General features: G+C 38.3%; 2 protein-coding genes across 5 annotated transcripts; one reads left to right on the plus strand and one right to left on the minus strand.

Moving 5' to 3' along the window:
- The first annotated feature begins 4450 nt into the window (after nucleotides 1-4450).
- LOC111015177 (Metal-dependent phosphohydrolase) lies at nucleotides 4451-16413 on the plus strand. Of its 4 annotated transcripts, none has more exons than XM_088122728.1 (8): nucleotides 4451-4966; nucleotides 5231-5355; nucleotides 5459-5496; nucleotides 15270-15371; nucleotides 15480-15559; nucleotides 15716-15752; nucleotides 15825-15882; nucleotides 16178-16413. In XM_088122728.1, the coding sequence occupies exons 1-7, from the start codon at nucleotides 4703-4705 to the stop codon at nucleotides 15860-15862; spliced, it is 684 nt and encodes a 227-aa protein (XP_087978854.1). In that variant the 5' UTR covers nucleotides 4451-4702; the 3' UTR covers nucleotides 15863-15882; nucleotides 16178-16413. The 4 variants fall into 4 exon arrangements, with proteins under 4 accessions (XP_087978854.1, XP_022145817.1, XP_087978853.1 ...); XM_022290125.2 differs by having other exon boundaries at nucleotides 4457-4966; nucleotides 15841-15882; XM_088122727.1 differs by having other exon boundaries at nucleotides 4459-4966; nucleotides 15270-15380.
- Nucleotides 6602-9038, minus strand: LOC148211919 (uncharacterized). Its single transcript, XM_088122497.1, has 3 exons — nucleotides 7379-9038; nucleotides 7161-7312; nucleotides 6602-7075 (listed from the first exon to the last, which is right to left on the minus strand). Exons 1-3 carry the CDS (start codon nucleotides 8934-8936, stop codon nucleotides 6602-6604), a joined length of 2184 nt encoding a protein of 727 aa, XP_087978623.1. The 5' UTR covers nucleotides 8937-9038.
- Nucleotides 16414-17831: the final 1418 nt, after the last annotated feature.

A 17831-nucleotide genomic window follows, 5' to 3' on the forward strand; every position in this document is an offset into this window, starting at 1 on the left:
GATCCCGAAGAGGACCAGGTCGGCTCCACTCAGGGGGGCGCTCCCCCAGCAGGCTCTTAGGCGACCACCCTTCACGAGGCCTTTCGCTGTTCTCCCTCCCTTTTCTTTTTTGTTTGTAAGTGTCAGGGCAGAGCTGCAAGGTCTATAAGCATTGGCTCTGCTCTTCATTCAATAAAGAGACTCCCATTTGCTTCTACTTTGTTGTTAGCAACCTCTTTTCTTCGCCCTTCCTTTGAACTGCAGCTAATGTCACCTCGCACCTCTTACTTTTGAGGTCGCGCCTTTAATTAACATAATTGGAAAGTTTGAGTCTAAATCTCTTGATGTTCAATACATTGCACCAACTCTGGATTTTTAACATTTCACCCTTAACTTAGAAAGGTAAAAAGGCTAAAATCCTAAGCCCGTAGCTATTCCTCATATCGTTCCTCGTACCCCCAAGTTCGGAGGCTTGATCATTTTGAACTTTTCACATCGCCCCTTTGCCTTGAAGGTTTTGAATTTTAAGTTCGCCAGTGGCTTTGGCATCGCACCTCGTACCCTTAGGCTTCGGAGGGTTGAATTTGAACCAACTGCTGGAATGCGATCGCGTGGGAGTCCGCGGCCCCCATTTAATTTCTGGTCGAACTCGGAAGCATGAAATTAAATCATCACATTTATTCCGATCATAATTCTTTTGGAACAGTCTTTACAGATGCATTGAAAATCCTTTTGTCATTTCAAGGATAATAACGTTTCAGGTGCTCCGCGTTCCACGGGTGCGCGAGGACGTCTCCTTTCAGATCGGCCAATATGTACGTCCCAGGTCGGACTATGCCCTTGATCTCAAACGGGCCCTCCCAGGCCGGATCAAGGGCACCCACATGCGTTTGGACCCTCCTTAAGACCAGATGTCCGACCGGAAAGGCCCGAGGTCGAACGCGGGCATTGTAATGTCTGGCCATTCTGCCCTGATATTCCGCCAGGCGTAGCTGGGCCATTGCTGTTCTTTCTTCCAACAAGTCCAGGTTGAGGAGTAGCCCATCCTCATTCGTCGTAGGCTCGTAATCCTCTACTCTGTCAGATGGCATGCCGATCTCAACCGGGACTACAGCTTCGGAGCCGAAGGCCAGGGAGAACGGGGTCTCACCCGTCGACTCTCGTTGGGTGGTCCGGTACGACCATAGAACCTCTGGTAGCTCCTCGGCCCACTTGCCTTTCTTGGAGTCCAGTCTAAGTTTGATGCCGCGCTTGATGATCTTGTTGACTGCCTCCACCTGCCCATTTGCTTGCGGATGTGCGGGGGACGAGCTGAGATGACTTATGCCAAGTTTGCTGCAAAAGTCTTTGAACTTGGCGTTGTCAAACTGCTTCCCATTGTCTGTCACTACGGCCTGCGGTATACCAAAGCGACATATGATATTCGTCCATACGAAGGACGTGACCCTGGATTCCGTTATGTGGGAGAGCGCCTCGGCCTCGGCCCACTTGGTGAAGTAATCCACAGCAACCACAGCGAACTTGGTCTGGCCCTTGCCCAAAGGGAAAGGACCAATGATATCTACCCCCCACCGCGCGAATGGCCATGGGGCTGAGATGGGGGTGAGCAGCTCGGGAGGTTGGTGGATTATGGTTCCGTAGCGTTGGCAATTGTCGCAAGTTCTAACGAACTTCTTGGCGTCCTGGCTGAGGGTCGGCCAATAGTATCCTTGCCGGATCACTTTGGCTGACAGCGACCGGGCGCCTGAGTGATTGCCGCACACTCCTTCGTGGATCTCTCTGAGGACGTACAGGCCCTCTTCAGGGGTTAGGCATTTCAATAGAGGCAGGGAAAAGCCACGTCGGTACAATGCCCCATCTCGGACCACGAACCGAGCTGCCCGCCTTGCCAACTTTCTGCGCTCCTTGGGATCTTGTGGTGAATTGCCCCTAATGAAGTTCGTGATCGGGTCCATCCATGAGGATTCTGGAGCGCCGATCTCCATCAGATCTGGCTCCAAGAACGAGGGATTATCTAGGATCTCGACGGGGACCGACCTGGCGAGATCGGTCTCGTACACCGATACTAACTTGGCCAAGGCGTCAGCATTAGAATTTTCTGCTCGCGGAATCCTGCTTACCTCGTAAGTTCGAAACTGGGCAAGGTGTGATCTGACCTTGCCCAAATACTTCTCCATTCGGGTGTCTTTGGCTTGGTATTCGTCCTTGATCTGGCTCACAACCAGCTGGGAGTCACTGAAGACCTTAACACAAGAGGCCCTCAATGCTCGAGCGATTCGCAGGCCGGCAATAAATACTTCATACTCAGTCTCGTTGTTAGAAGTCCGGAAGCTGAACCGCAAGGCATACTCAAATCGCTCACCCCCTGGTCCGAGCAAGAGGACCCCGGCTCCGCACCCCTTCTCATTGGAGGATCCGTCGACATGTCTTTGTCTAAAGAAATGCCTTGAGGATTGATCCGAAATCTGATTCAAATCCAATATAACACCTATGGGTACATAAGAAATGTATTGAATCGGACTCGCTCAGCTCGGAAGGTGGTGTGAGCTCGGCTATGAAATCTGCCGCTGTTTGTCCTTTCAACGTAGTTCTGGGTTCGAACTGGATGCCGTACTCACTTAGCTCTATTGCCCACTTCATTAGGCGTCCGGAAGCTTCCGGCTTGTGGAAGATACTTTTAAGGGGCAAGTTAGTGAGCACCACCACCGTATGGGCTTGGAAGTATGGTCTAAGTCGTCGGGCCGAGGTGACCAAAGCGAGAGCCAACTTCTCCATCTGAGGGTATCTAGTCTCGATATAACCATGCGAGACATGCACTACCCCATGAATATCGTCCGGCTACCTCGAAATCGCTCAGTAATGGAAGGAACATGAGATGAACTAATGTGTTAGATTTATCGTGAAATAAAAATCCACCAATGAGTTGCATAATATATGCTTGTGTGCATCTCTATATCGTAATGTCATTAACATCTAGTGGTAATTCAGTGAATTGTGCCGCTAGCCAAGGAATACTCAACCTACAGCCCTTAAGTTGAGGAGGTCGTACTCCTAGTAAGTCCTCACATAATTGTGCCCATTCGTATTGTAAGGATCTTATAATGGAGCCATGTCAAGGAGAAGTCCTCACTTTCGTTGATAGTGGAGCCACGTCAAGGAGAAGTCACAGCCAATGGCTGCGACTTCACTGAAATCACGATCATCAATCACGATTTCATCCTGAGTTGTGAGTGATGGCTGCGATTTCAAAATCGCAGCCCACGGCTGCAACTTTGTTGAAATCGCAGCCCATCCCTGCGATTTATCTACACTAGTTTTGTAATTACTTTGAACCTACACTAGTTTTGTCATTTGTTTTTAAAAAATAATTATTTTAAAAAAAATCCCACTTACTATATATAAATAATGTATATTATTGTTATTCATTTATTAAAAAAATCTATATATTATAATATGAGAATTTAAGACTCTAATTTTCTAAAAATAAGATTTTTTTAACACTTAAATGGTTAAGTCACCTTAAGTTTTTTCAATTTATACATATACATCTTTTATTTCTTTAGTCTTTTTAGTCAAGTTATCTCTTTAGTTTAACTGTTGCAACTCATTTTTATCAAATTTTTGAGTTTTTCTTTTATATAATTTTTATTTTGAATTTTGTAGAGTCCAAAGAAGTCGACAGTTTTGAGATTAATTGTCTAAGCTACATTTTTTTAAACTTTGCGTACTATGAATTTGAGGTTATTTTGAATATAATAATTAGTAAAAAAAAACCGAAATAAGATTTTGGATCCGTCACTATTGATTACAATGATAATATTCGAGGCTAAGTTCGTAAAACATATTTACAAAAATGACCTTATCAGCCTCAAAATCATACTTTTATGAATTCTTGAAATGACTTACTTGTAAATTAGTGTGAAACTGACGTCAAAAAAAAATTTAGTGTGAAACCCCCCCCAAAAAATTTATGGATACGCCACTGGTTGTATACATCAGACTAAAAGATCCCGAGATCTAAAGAATACTAAAAAAGAAGATGTTTTAATGGCTCTAGGGTTTCCTTGTAAATAGATGAAAGCTCATAATCAAGTTACACAACAAAACCATAACTCTTGCTACACTTGATATAAACCCAATTCTAACTTAAGCATTAGAATGTGTGTGGCGATGATCATCAATAAGGTATGTTTACAAATGTTCTCTACCACCTTTAGGATTGTTAAAATTGTGGTTACTAAATAAAAGATATGATAAGTCGTGAGAGAATATCAGAGACAGATACCAATTACCGCTGAGCTAAACTCATGTTGGCGAATAATAAAAGTTGGTGAATAAATATAGATGTATAATTTTTTTTAAACAAATATAGATATATAACTTATTATCATATTTATAACATTGTGGAATTTCTTGTCCTTGGAACAATTTTTAAATTTTCCCATACAATTTCTTTTTATTATTAATTATTTTTGGACTTGCCAAACAAATATACCATGAATGTTCCATTGAGAAGCAGCCAAGAAATCATAGAGACGAGAGAGAAATTGCAGAGTCGCTGAGAAGAACTGAATAGACATTGCTGTGGCCGCACGTGCTTTCCTCCGGAAGAGGCTCTGTCTTGCGGTGGCTGTCATTCCACCAGCGGCCGAGAGACATCGCTACAGCACTTCGAACCCGTCCCCAGATTTCCCCTTCACCTTCTTCTCCAAATTCGTCTCCAATGGCCGTTAATTCATCCACCCATCTTGCGCCTCCGCCGCATCGTTTGCTGCCTCGTTCCTCTTTCGCTTTCTTTTCTCGCATCTTCTTACGCCCTGTTTCCGCCGCTGGCTTCCCCACGCGGACCCTTGTCTCGGTTCGTGCCCGCTCTCCGAGTGCCGATGGCGCCTTCGGATCCAAGCAGCCGCTCGGTCTCGATGAGTCCACTGGTTCGCCCTCGTCGTCCTCGGTTATCGATTTCCTCACACTGTGCCATCGTCTTAAGGTATACGCACAATTTCATTGTTAAGAATTTGCTAACCTCTCGTTTTTACCCGATTCTCAAATGAACTGTAAGTCGGGTGAAGTGGGTATTGCCAATTTGTAGTTTCTGGGTTGGTAGAAATGTTAGTTTATTTGGCCAATTAGAAGTGATTTTCAGATTCTTTCGTTGTTGGTATAGGACTGGTATTTGTTTATGCGTAGAGGTGATCTTAAAATAATCATCATTAGAGGTAATAGTCATTTGGCTATTCTGTCTTTCTTGTAGACTACAAAGAGAAGGGGCTGGATCAATCACGGAATAAATGGGCCTGAGTCGATTGCTGATCATATGTACCGCATGGCTTTGATGAGTTTGATAGCTGGTGACCTTCCTGGAGTGAATAGAGAAAGGTTGCACTTGGACTTTTTCTTCATCTTGGCATTTAATAATATGTTATTGAAGGTCTTTTTTATTGAACTTTGTTTCTCTCTGTCCTTGTTGTCCTTTCTCTAGGTGTATCAAGATAGCTCTTGTTCATGATATTGCTGAAGGTAATTCTTGGCACAATTTCTTTTAATTTCCAGAACTTAATCCCCGCAAGGAGGCATATTTCTGTTGGGTAATGACAGACATTATTGGTTTTAAAATGTTCTGTGCTACAATTTCATATGAAATTTGTTTCAAAGTTGTTCTTATGCTTCTTTGCATCCAAGTCTCCGTGATAGATCATGGTAAGTGTTTGATTATGTAGAATAGGATAGTAGATAAGAGATCCAAAATACTGACTGAACTTTCACAAAACATTAATTTTACAAGTCTGAGTCAAAAGAGAGTTTTAGGTTTTAACAAGTAGCTATGCACATAGCATTTGGAAGCGTACCTCCAAAAATTTGCTCCATTTTAAGCCAAATGTTCCAGTTTCCAAGTAATGGAGATGAGTCTGGAATTCCCAAAAGTTCTACTATGTTCTTGAAATAATGATAGATGAAAAATTTCCTTCAAGAGTAGGCCCAATTTAGTGGGTAGTACCATAGAAACCAACCAAATTATTGGAAGAATTAGTCTGCAGAAAGGAGGAGAAAGAATAGTGAGGTGTATGTTTAAGATCCTCTCTCTATAACACACATCCCTAGTTAACAATTGAAAATATATCGATAATAAGATATGTAAACTATCACTAAACTCAAGAGCTTAAGCGAATAGGTTACAATATATTTAATCTTTCATTAATACACTTAATAATTTCTCTCACGAGTGGGTTTGGATATTAGCACAAAGCCCAATAAGTGAAATCAATATTAATTTGGAAGGAAATAATAATATAAAGGTTCGCTTTGATATGTATTAAACTACCACTATACCCAAAAACCAGTGTTTTCGAGGCGCAAGGCGCACCGCAAGGCGACGAGTCCTTTGATCGCCTTGAGGCGAGAGGCGATACAAAGGCGACGCCCGGTTGAAGCGAGGCGCACCTTGATAAATAAGTAAAAATTATATATATAGTGCATTAATTACCTTAAAAAAATCAATACGAAAATAGTAAATGTCAACAAGATGCATAAAACAACCAAATTCTATAAGTTTAGTTCCAAATAAAGACAAGCAACATTAAGAAATTGTAGAGTCTGAAATAGAACAAAAAGTAAATATAAGTAATCAGAGCTCATCATCCTCATCTAAATCTAAATTCTCTTCATCTTGGACGTTCTCACAATCTTCCTTTTCCAATTCTTCTTCTTCTTCTTCTTTTGTGTCATCATCATCATCACCATCCACAACTTGCACTGATTTTCGAACTCTTGAAGTCGTAGGAGCGGGAGTAGCAGGCGACTTTCCTTTAGATCTTGCATATGTTCTAGTTTGCCTTATGGGTTCTCTAACACCACTAGCCTCGGCTACATCTCCCCATGTGAGGTCGTCATCATCAAAGACCAACTCATTTTCTTCCTGACCATCTTCTTCTTCGAGTGTTCCGATCAACCATTCATTACTTTCATCAATATGATCCAAAGTAATTGGATCAAGTTGGTCTTGTAGAGTGTAGAGCTCTTTAAGTGCTTGGTTATATTTTATATAAACCAAGTCATTGAGACGCTTTTGCTCTAACCTGTTCCTCTTCTTGGAATGAATCTACAGAATTATTAACGATGTAGAGTCAAAAGTGGATTTTTCAATCTTCAACTAACAAGGGAAAAACCAAATTATTCTCACTTACGTGTTCAAAAACACTCCAATTGCGCTCACAGCCAGAAGCGCTGCATGTTAGACTAAGGACTCTCATGGCTAACTTTCGTAAAATCGGAGCATTAACACCATAAAGAGACCACCACGCAGCTGTGTACATATTAAACAAATGATTTAGAATTTTAATAGTTCAAACTTAAATATGTCTATTAAAAATTTAAAACTAAAAGTAATAAATAATGTCATTACCTGGTGTTTTAACACCCCTTGTCCTTATTGCTACATTACTCGAAAACATGCCTTTTGCTTCATTGTACAATTCTAATTCGATTGAACATTGAACTTGATCATCGATAGATGGTATTAATCGTTCTATAACTTTGATCAGACCATCCATGATCTCAGGATCTTGCATTATTCTCTCTTTGTTGTCATAAAAAAGAGATGAATTCAAATAATATCCGGCTGCATGTAAAGGCCGATGAAGTTGACAATCCCACCTTTTATCAACAATCTCCCAAATCGGTCTATACTTCGCCTCATTTCCATTAAAACCACTCTTAATAGCCTCCTTTGCCCTATCCATAGCTTCGTAAATATAACCCATAGCCGGTTTATCACCATCTACTAGCCTCAACACACGAACTAAAGGGCCCGATGCTTTCAAAGTATACACAACTGAATTCCAAAAAGATGGCATCATAACGGTTTCAGCTGCTCTCTTCCCCTTTGGGTCCTTCGCCCATTTAGAGGTGGTCAATTTCTCAGAAATAAACATCTTCCTCAAATTGGCTTTATTTCTGTGAATACTGGCTAGGGTTAAAAATGAAGTTGCGAAGCGAGTCACTGATGGTCTTACCAATTCATGTTGGTTAGTAAATTCTCTCATCATGTTTAGCACGTACAAGTGGTTGTAAATAAAACCACTAAGTGCCACAGCCTTCCGAAGACACCTTTTCACTTGCTCAATCTTTCCAATATCCTCCAAAATTAAATCTAGACAATGAGCAGCGCATGGTGTCCAATATAGATGAGGTCGCTTGGCTTCTAAAAGTTTTCCAGCTAGGACATAGTTTGAGGCATTATCCGTCACAACTTGGACAACGTTTTCTTCTCCAATCTTCTCCACCATTCCATCTAAGAGTTGAAAAATCTTTTCTCCAGTTTTGATGCATGAAGATGCATCGATGGATTCCATAAACAACGTTCCAACAGATGAATGAACTAAAAAGTTGATTAGTGTCCTATCCCTCCTATCAGTCCACCCATCTGACATCAGCGAACAACCATTTCTCTTCCATTCTACCTCATGATCGCCCATAAGATTTTTTGTGTACTGTACTTCTTTTTTCAAGTACGTTACTCGAGCTTCATGATAAGAAGGAGGTATCAAACCAGGGCCAAATTGCCCCACAGCTTCTAGCATCACTTCAAAACTTCTCAAGCGAATAGTATTTAGAGGAATACCTGCTTGATATATCCAACGCATGATGAATTGCACTGTAGCATCTCTCCCCTCTTTATCATATTTTTCAGTAATAGTTGATTGCTTCAACCTCTTCAATCGATTTCTATCATCAACAACTTTTCCAGGATGTTGATAAACAAATTTATCTATTGGCCCCTTTGGTCGCGGTGGTTTTAACACTGATGGACTACAAGAGTTACTACTTCCACTTCCACTCCCACTTCCTCTCCCTCTCCCACCCATACTACTCACATTATCACCTGTGTTTATTGTTGTTCGCTTGTTCATTGGGGTTGATGTTGATCCAGATCCACTACCACTACCACCAACTACTTCCATTTCATCTTCATCATCTTCTTCAATCAAAGTTAAATCTTCATACGTTGGGAGGGCATTACTCTCTTCCCTTCTTGCTTTTGTTCTTGTTTGATACTCCTTCAATTCTTCTCTCACATTAGTTGGGCATTTCAAACATGCCTTTACATTTCTATTTCCCCCAACCAAATGGTTTGTTGCTCGGCAAACTCCACCTTTGGTAATTTTTCCACAAAACACGCATTTGCACGTGTTTGTATCTTTTGGATCATCCAATATGATGTATTGCCAACCGGGATGCTTGCGTTTGTTTCCACCTTCTTCCATCCTAATATAATTCAAATTTGGAAGATAAAAAAAAAATGTAAAGGAAAGACTAAAGAGCCACCGTGAAGTGTGAAGAAAGCCAAAGATTTAGAAAACTTTTGTGTGAAATAAAAGAGAGGAAACGGAAAGGAGTAAATGAGATATAAGAAATTAAAAAAAAAAAAAAAAAAAAACCTACGAATCCTTAACTAACCCTAACAGGACTGTGACGCTGATGGTCGGAGACGGGGCCGGCGGCGGCGGGGGCAGACGGCGACGATGATGGTCGGAGACGGGGCCGGCGGCGGCGGGGCAGACGGCGACGGCCGGCGAAGACTTCCGGTGGTGAAGGGCAGGCTGAAGATGAATGTCGAGAGGGACTAGGGAGGCAGAATGGGTTTCGTTGTCGAGAGGGGTTTAAAAATTTAAAAAGTAAAAAGCTTCAAAAATTAAAAAAAGAAAAAAAAAGAAAAAGACGATCGCCTCCTTGAAGGAGGCGATCGCCTTTCCTCAGGCGACAGGCGCGCCAAGGCACGCCAAGGCGCCCAAAGGCGAGCGCCCGATTGAAGGCGCTCGCCTGGGCACCTTGCGAGGCGCACCTGGGCGAAAACGCCCCGCCTCTCGCCTGAGGTGAGCGCCCAGGTGCGCCTCGAAATCACTGCCAAAAACTTAGGCAAATAGGGTTTTTTTTTTGGATAAATATTTTTAATAGGTTATCTAGGCCTCGACCTTGAGACAGGTGTGGGTACCCTTGGGTATAGGGGAGCAAAGCTCGGACTCCCAGTTATCAAAAAATAAAAAAAATAATAAAAAATAAAAAAATAAACGGTTATAGTAAATTCATTCTCTTATTCATTTTCTTAATAAGACACTCTTAAACTAAGATGTTTTAGAGTCTCAAGGTCTCAAAGTGAAGCCTTCAAGTGCACCAGGGTCCAAAAATTTGCACCATCAATGATGGGAAAATGACATAGATAACCTAAAAAAGTTTATCGTTTGCTCAATTGACCTCAATTATAAAAATTTACTCAACTGACCTAATTTTAACTTTTCTGACATTTCAGAGAGTATGTAATTACGAATATACCCCCGAATTAATTAAACTACAACGAATCTGGCACGGAATCACGTAGGTTGGTGTAATTAAAACCATGGACGAGTTCCACTTGATTCATGGCCATGAATTTATTCAAGTACCACCAACTTATTAATTTCCCACCAAATTTGTGTACTATCATTTAATATATACCCACAAATTCGCACATATTGCAGAGAATAAAAGTATGTTTCAATCCTTATCGTCCTTATGCACATCTTTCACGTTTTTTTGAAGAACTTCTATACCTTTTCCAACATTTTTCAGATCTTGAATACCTCAAAGGAAGTCAATTTTTCATCTTTGACATCTTGAATGAGGTTAGTTTTGTTATTGGTTCATAATATTGTTTTCGATTCGTCCAGAATATGATGTATATAGTTGGAGTGAATGAAATTTCTGAACTTTTATGAGTATTTTTGTGGGTCGAAAAAGTTACGTAAGTCAATCCCCGTGGTATGACCATGGCCGTGGTACGACCGTGAATTTGATTCTGTCGAATTTCAATCCCCGTTCGAACGAGGATATTGATTCTGTCGAATTTCAAGGCCACGACCATGGCCGTGGTATGACCATGAATTTGGACAGAACGTAAAGTACATCTAATTGACGGCTGTGGTCTTAACTTTCAAGGCCATGGTAAAACAAACAATTTAATCACGGTCAAACCTTGCCCATTAGTTGTCTTTCATGAACACCGCGACCGTGGTACTATTTTTCACGTTCATGGTCAAGCTAACAATGGGCTAGGTTATTTTCATGGCCATGGTCAAGCTAACAATGGGCTAGGTTATTTTCATGGTCATGGCCAAGCTAACACTAACCGTGGCCATGAAAATCTAGCCCATTGTTAGCTTGACCATGGCTATGAAAACCTAGTCCATTGTTAGCTTGACCATGACCATGAAAGCAACCTAGTCCATTGTTAGCTTGATCATGACCATGAAAACCTAGTCCATTGTTAGCTTGACCATGACTATGAAAATAACCTAACCCATTGTTAGCTTGACCATGGCCGTGAAAAATAGTACCACAGTCGTGGTGTTCATGAAAGACAACTAATGGGCAAGGTTTGACGGTGGTTAAATTGTTTGTTTTACCATGACCTTGAAAGTTAAGACCACAGTCGTGAATTAGATGTACTTTACGTAAGTTAAGACCACAGTCGTGAATTAGATGTACTTTACGTTCTGTCCAAATTCATGGTCATACCACGACCATGGTCATGGTCTTGAAATTCGACAGAATCAATATCCTTGTTCAATTTGCACGGGGATTGAAATTGGACAGAATCAAATTCACGGTCGTACCACGACCATTGACTTACGTAACTTTTGACCCACAAAAATACTCATAAAAGTTCAGAAATTTCATTCACTCCAACTACATACATCATATTCTGGACGAATCGAAAACAATATTATGAACCAATAAAAAACTAACCTCGTTCAAGATGTCAAAGATGAAAAATTGACTTCCTTTAAGGTATTCAAGATGTGAAAAATGTTGGAGAAGGTATGGAAGTTCTTAAAAAAAAAAAAAAACGTGAAAGATGTGCATGAGGATGATAAGGACTGAAACATACTTTTATTTTTTGCAATCTGTGCAAATGTGTGGGTATATATTTAATGATAATACAAAAATTTAGTGGGAAATTAATAATTTGGTGGTATTTTAATAAATTCATGGCCATGAATCAAACTCGCCCATGGTTTTAATTATACCAACCTACGTGATTCCGTGCCAGATTCGTTGTAATTTAATTAATTCGAGGGTATATTCGTAATTACATACTCTCTGAAATGTCAGAAAAGTTAAAATTGGGTGAGTCAATTTTTATAATTAAGGTCAATTGAGCAAACTAGAAACTTTTTTAGGTTATCTATATCATTTTCCCATCAATGATACTGTAGTGTAATAACAAATGGTCCTTTTGCTAAAAAAATATAATGACGATAATCATAAAAAACAGTGGTGATCTTCATCTATTGGAGCTTATGTGATACCAAAGATGCTTTGACATCAAATGAGATAAGAACCTTAGTGGTTGTGCGGAACTCCTAGCACAAAAATAGGAAAGTTCACTTGTTAGTTTGATTCAACTTAAAGGATTAAGTTAGATATAGATTACCTTTATGTCAATCACCTCGAGATAAAGAACAAGTCCTCTACCCCAAGGTTTAAACATTCCACAAATTTGATGACCAATCAAACTTGAATGCTTTTAGGGTATGCAAGACTAAAACAAGAAGTGCATAGGGGTTCAATGCTTTCGAAAATTAAAGGAGTGAAAACTGAATTTCATTAATCAAGTATGTTCTACAATGATTCATAACTTGGCTATATAAAACCAACAAGGGGTGGCTCACAAAAAGGAAAAGAAAACCTTAATTCCGATCTAATAAAATCTAATCCAATCTTAGAAGGAAATATGATAAATCCTTATAAAATAATCAAGAGAAGCTAAAAGCAATGGAGAGAAAAATATACTCCTATACTAAAAGAGTTAACCTAAAGCAAATAAAATATTCCAAGACATTTGATTCCTAAAATTCATAAGAAAACATTATAACAATGTAAAGGAATAAAAAATAGTTGTAAAGCCCAAATGTGTCAAATGAGTGGGCGGCTTGTTCAAGCAGCAACTTTGGAGGTTCTTAATATGCAGATGAGCCATAGGCGTGGCATGTGCATGTGCACAAATGGGTAGGTGCAGGCCAGCAGGCGAAGGGGCAACTGACAATTGTTAAGGAATGTGCACATTGGTGAGACTCATGTGTGCAGGTGGGGCATGTGGACAAGGAAGCGTGTGTGAGAATGCAAGGGCTGTTGGCGTGCTGATTGGAGAATGTGCACGCTAGGGTCTTATGAGGTTAGCGTGCGCGTGGTTGAGTCAGTGTGGGGTGCAAGGCAAGGCTCATTGGGAGGATCTTGGTAATTTGTCAAGGATAGGCATTTTCATGATCATATCAAGAGCTCTGCAAATAACTCACCACTGAGTTGGAGGAAAAATGGAAATTTTTCTGTCATTTAGGCTGAGGTTGAGCTACATATGGAACTGTATTTTTCATACATTTTTAAGGAAATAGCCAAATAGGAATTTTGACAATTAAAAATCAATTTTTAATAACTTTGAAGGATTCAGAGTCCTTAGTTTTTTTTAGCTGAAGTGGAATAAATAGAAATTCAGTCATGAAATAGGGATGGAAAGTGCATGACTGGGGAATTCACTGTATAGGTTTTTTTTCCCTTCTGGAATTGTAGTTAGAGCTGACAGTAGGTTCCAAAGAAATGGCCTCAGATTCCACAATGGAGAATGGATGATTTAAAAGCCTAAACAGTTGAGGGAAACTAGAGAAGAGAGGAGATCTTCCACTGCAAGCTCGTTTCATGATATTGTTCAAGGTCCTCTATTAACCTGTTCTCTCATGGCTATATCTGAGCCTCTGGTCAACCTGTTTTCTCATTGCCTGTATACGGGCATCTATTTTCTTCTCTCCGTTCTAATTCTACATTGAAACCGCAGAACGTTGTTTTCAACCCTTTTCTACCATTTAGCCATGCTAGTAGATATAAAATACATCGTTCAACTAGTGCTCAAGAGTTTTATCTTGGGGTTACTCCATGTAAGTTTATAACCTCCATAGAGTCACTTTTGACACTGAATATAGGAGGAATATGCCCTTATCCATATCTGTATCATCTTGAGACTATATATTCTCACGTCTCACCATCACAAACAAGTCTACCATGCTTTTTTTTTTATTTAAATTTATTTTATTTTTTAAAATTTGGATGTAACTGGCACACTTCCCAGTTGGAGGGTTATCCAATATCTTTTCTTTTTCCTGCGAATAAGTCACAAGCATTATTATTGTATTGTTTTTAGGTTTAAATCTCATTGTGGTCTTGAACTTTAAGCATTATTCCATTTTGGCACCTAAAACTTTCAAAACATCTGATTTACTCCTCAAGCTTTTCAAAATTGACAATTTTGATCCCTGCTGTTAATATGCACATGGCCAATATGTTGAGATGAATAGGTGCCCATCTGGAGTAGAGATCCTATAAATATGCTGCCAAACTAGCAGGTCAACGGGTCAACTCCTTACTCCTCTTTTTGGAAGTTGGGTTTTTTTGGGTCACATACAATGTCGGCTAATATCTGCAAATCGGTTGTAAAAGGTAAGAATTAACCAGATGCAATCGTAAACAGTTGTATCATCTAAACTTTGAACTAGTGTTAGAAAAAAGTTAGTTTAGCTTGGCACCTGTCTATCACTAAGAGGTCATTAGTTTGGATCTCCCCATCCCAATTCTACTAAAAAAAAGTTTTGGATAATGGCCACCATGTAGCGCCTACCAATTCTCAGTTCTCGGGATAAGATTCTTCTTTCCCTTTTCGGAAATGGTATCCATTAAGGATTCTCACTAAATTCTGATCAATTTCCTTTGGGAAGAAATTTCGTGCTTACTATTCAACCCAATATCTTTTTACAATCCAGCTAAACCAATGGAATCATAACATAGAACGTGATCGTGATCCGAAGCTGACACACAAATTTGACCTGTGGAAGGGGAGTTTAGCTTCAGATATTCAACCCTAAAAATTGACCCATATCTAATTAGGTATGACCAGATACTCAACCTGCTTGTTTGGCTACCTATTTACAAGTCATGTCATCCAAGTTGTTAACTAATTAATCACATATTAACTGCAAGAATAAAAAATGGTCACTTTTTGAAAGTTTAGAAATTAAAATAAATGTTTTGAAAGTTCAAGAACAAAACGAAATACAACTCAAAATTTAGAGTCCATAATGAGATTTAAACCTTATCTAGATCATATTGAAATACACTTTTTTTGTGTTCATATTTCATTGCTTTTCAAGTTGGCAATATTTGTGTATTCTACTGATTGTTAATGGTTTATATTGGATTGTGGACTATGATAGCTATTGTTGGAGATATAACCCCATCGGATGGGGTTCCAAAAGAGGAAAAGAGCAGAAGAGAGGCAGCAGCTTTAAATGAAATGTGCGAACTTCTTGGTGGAGGTATGAGAGGTATGAAAAACTTCTCATGATCTCAGTTTGGTTAATGATTGAAAAATATCGGCATCTCATATTTATTTCTCCTTTTGGTATCTTTTTTAATATTTTCAGCCGAGGAGATCAAAGAACTTTGGGCCGAGTATGAAAACAATTCTTCATTGGAGGCTAATCTCGTGAAGGATTTTGATAAAGTATGTATCCCTTCTGCATCTTATTACCAATGAACCATGATGTTAAGAAATGGAAATTGTTCTGTCTCGATAAACAATCTGCTAGGTGCTAGTTCTGTGGCGGGTTGGTATGTAAGATTAAGATCACTCCCCCACCGAATGTTGTGTTTTTTGCAGGTTGAATTGATTCTTCAAGCATTTGAATATGAAATAGGTAACTCTGAAACTTTGTTGTGTTTGCAATACAAGTATTAGAGCTGTTTGAAATTTGACATTTGACATGAAGATAATTACACTGGCAGAACATGGGAAGGAGCTGGATGAGTTCTTCCTTTCAACAGCTGGTACATTCTACTTGTTTTACTTGTTTTGTTTTGCTAAGTATATTTAGTATGGCATTTAATGACTGAATTATGTGAGCCCAAGGACAACTCAGGACTTGGAATCTCTTGGTTATACAGACTTGGGGTCTCTGGGTCATACTAGTTTAGAGGTCTCAAATTCGAATCTTCCGGCAAGCTTAATACCAAAAAACCTTGATGTCTTTTGGGTCTAGATCTTGGGACGGGCATGGGTGTCCTTGGTATAGGGGAGCAAAGTTCCGGCTTCCAAAATGACTAAATTATGTGAATTTTGCAGGAAAATTTCAGACTGACGTAGGAAAGAGGTGGGCAGCCGAGGTATTGTCCAGAAGAAATTCTAGATTATCAAATTGATCTTTTTAGGTACTTACTTTATTGCTCATCCTCCAAGTTTGTATCTCAGAACCACACAATGCCTCCAAATCTATGAATTTGAAAAATAAATTAACTCAATAATGTGAATTACAAAATTGTTCACTACAAATCAATTGATTGGAGACTGCACCACAACAATCACTATGCTTTTTTGTTTAAAGAATGATTTTTCTTTTTTCAATTTTAATGATAATTTTGTTTTTTAATTTTCTATTTTTAAAAATCATGTTTACCATTTGAATTCTTAGTCAATTTTAAAAACAAAATAAGTTTTTAAAAAGTACTCTTTTATTTTATATTTTAAAGTTTGACTTAAATTTTGAAAATAACAAAATAAAGAAATATATAATAGTTAGAAATAGAAAATTTAATATAAAATAATTATCCAACGACTTGGATTAAGGACTTTGATGGCCCATCCACAGAGGAATAATCAGATTATGTTTATTTCTAAAGCTTATAAAAAATGAAATTATAGAATTATATAGGTTAAATAATGCATTTCGTCATTTCTTTTATTAAAGTAATGATTTAGTCCCTGAAATTTTGAGAGTAACGATTTAGTCTTGAACTTACTAAATCAAATTTTTCGTCTAGAATTTTTTCCTCTATATATTTTTTTTCTTTTTCTAATTTTATTTTTTCCAAAAAATATATCTCTAACTTTTGTCTATCTAAATTTTTCTCACTATAACTTTTCTTTCTCTTTCTAATTTATCTTTGTTTCTTTAACATATATTTTGCTCTCAACTTTACTTCCTCTGCCCTTCTTTAAAATATCTTATTTTTAGTCTCTAACTTTTCTCTCTAAAATTTCTCATTTTAAATAGCTCTAAACTTTTTTTAAAATAGAAAACCTGTTTTTTAGAAAACCAAAAACAGCTACTTTTATAGTTGTTGTTTTTAAATAAAAAAAAAACAAAAAACAAGATAGAGAATAGAAAACCCAAAAATTAAAAAATGGGAAATAGTTATCAAGAGGGCTTTAGCGGGTGAGTTTTTAATTTTGGTAGGACGAGTTTAATTTTTTTTTAATCGGATTAGAGTGGATGGATATTTATTATTAAAAATCAGTTTATTCGATTTCATTGAATAGAAATTTGATTTAAAAAATAAAATAAAATATGGGTACAGAATTGATATATACTTTTAGTTAACAGCACAATAGAATAGAAGCTACATATATTAATAAATGAAATAAAATTTGCAAAATATCTGCCGGATATCAGATTTATTTTATTTATTTATTCTTTTTTTTTTTCCATTCACTTTCAAATAACTTGAATTAACTTGAAATACAACGTGAAAATAGCTAATAGTAAAATAACATGTACTCCTTCTCTTGATGTCGAAGGTTTATGCTTTTGCCGCATAAAAAGTTTGAAAATGTTAGAAAAGAAAAACTCGAGTGGAAAATTTTGAGTAATTTGATGCTATAATATTCATTTTGATTTTAAAAAGGTTTACCTTTGTTTGACATTATTTTCGATTTTTTTATAACAACGTATTTCTAATTTTATTGCCAACATTTAAATTTTAGAATGAATTTAAATAAA

This window comes from Momordica charantia (assembly GCF_013281855.1).
Source record: "Momordica charantia cultivar OHB3-1 chromosome 4 unlocalized genomic scaffold, Mcharantia_2.0 BLBB01000004.1, whole genome shotgun sequence".
NCBI classification, from domain to species: domain Eukaryota; kingdom Viridiplantae; phylum Streptophyta; class Magnoliopsida; order Cucurbitales; family Cucurbitaceae; genus Momordica; species Momordica charantia.

Bases quoted from the DNA above. Each gene is read 5' to 3' on its own strand.
- LOC111015177 (XM_022290124.2), top strand. From the start codon at position 4,703: ATGGCCGTTAATTCATCCACCCATCTTGCGCCTCCGCCGCATCGTTTG. The intron at 5,497-15,269 runs GTAATTCTTGGC...GGACTATGATAG, and splicing joins TGTTCATGATATTGCTGAAG to CTATTGTTGGAGATATAACC. The intron at 15,560-15,715 runs GTATGTATCCCT...TGTTTTTTGCAG, and splicing joins TCGTGAAGGATTTTGATAAA to GTTGAATTGATTCTTCAAGC.
- LOC148211919 (XM_088122497.1), bottom strand. From the start codon at position 8,936: ATGGAAGTAGTTGGTGGTAGTGGTAGTGGATCTGGATCAACATCAACC. The intron at 7,313-7,378 runs GTAATGACATTA...TTTGAACTATTA, and splicing joins AAGGGGTGTTAAAACACCAG to AAATTCTAAATCATTTGTTT. The intron at 7,076-7,160 runs GTAAGTGAGAAT...ATAATTCTGTAG, and splicing joins ATTGGAGTGTTTTTGAACAC to ATTCATTCCAAGAAGAGGAA.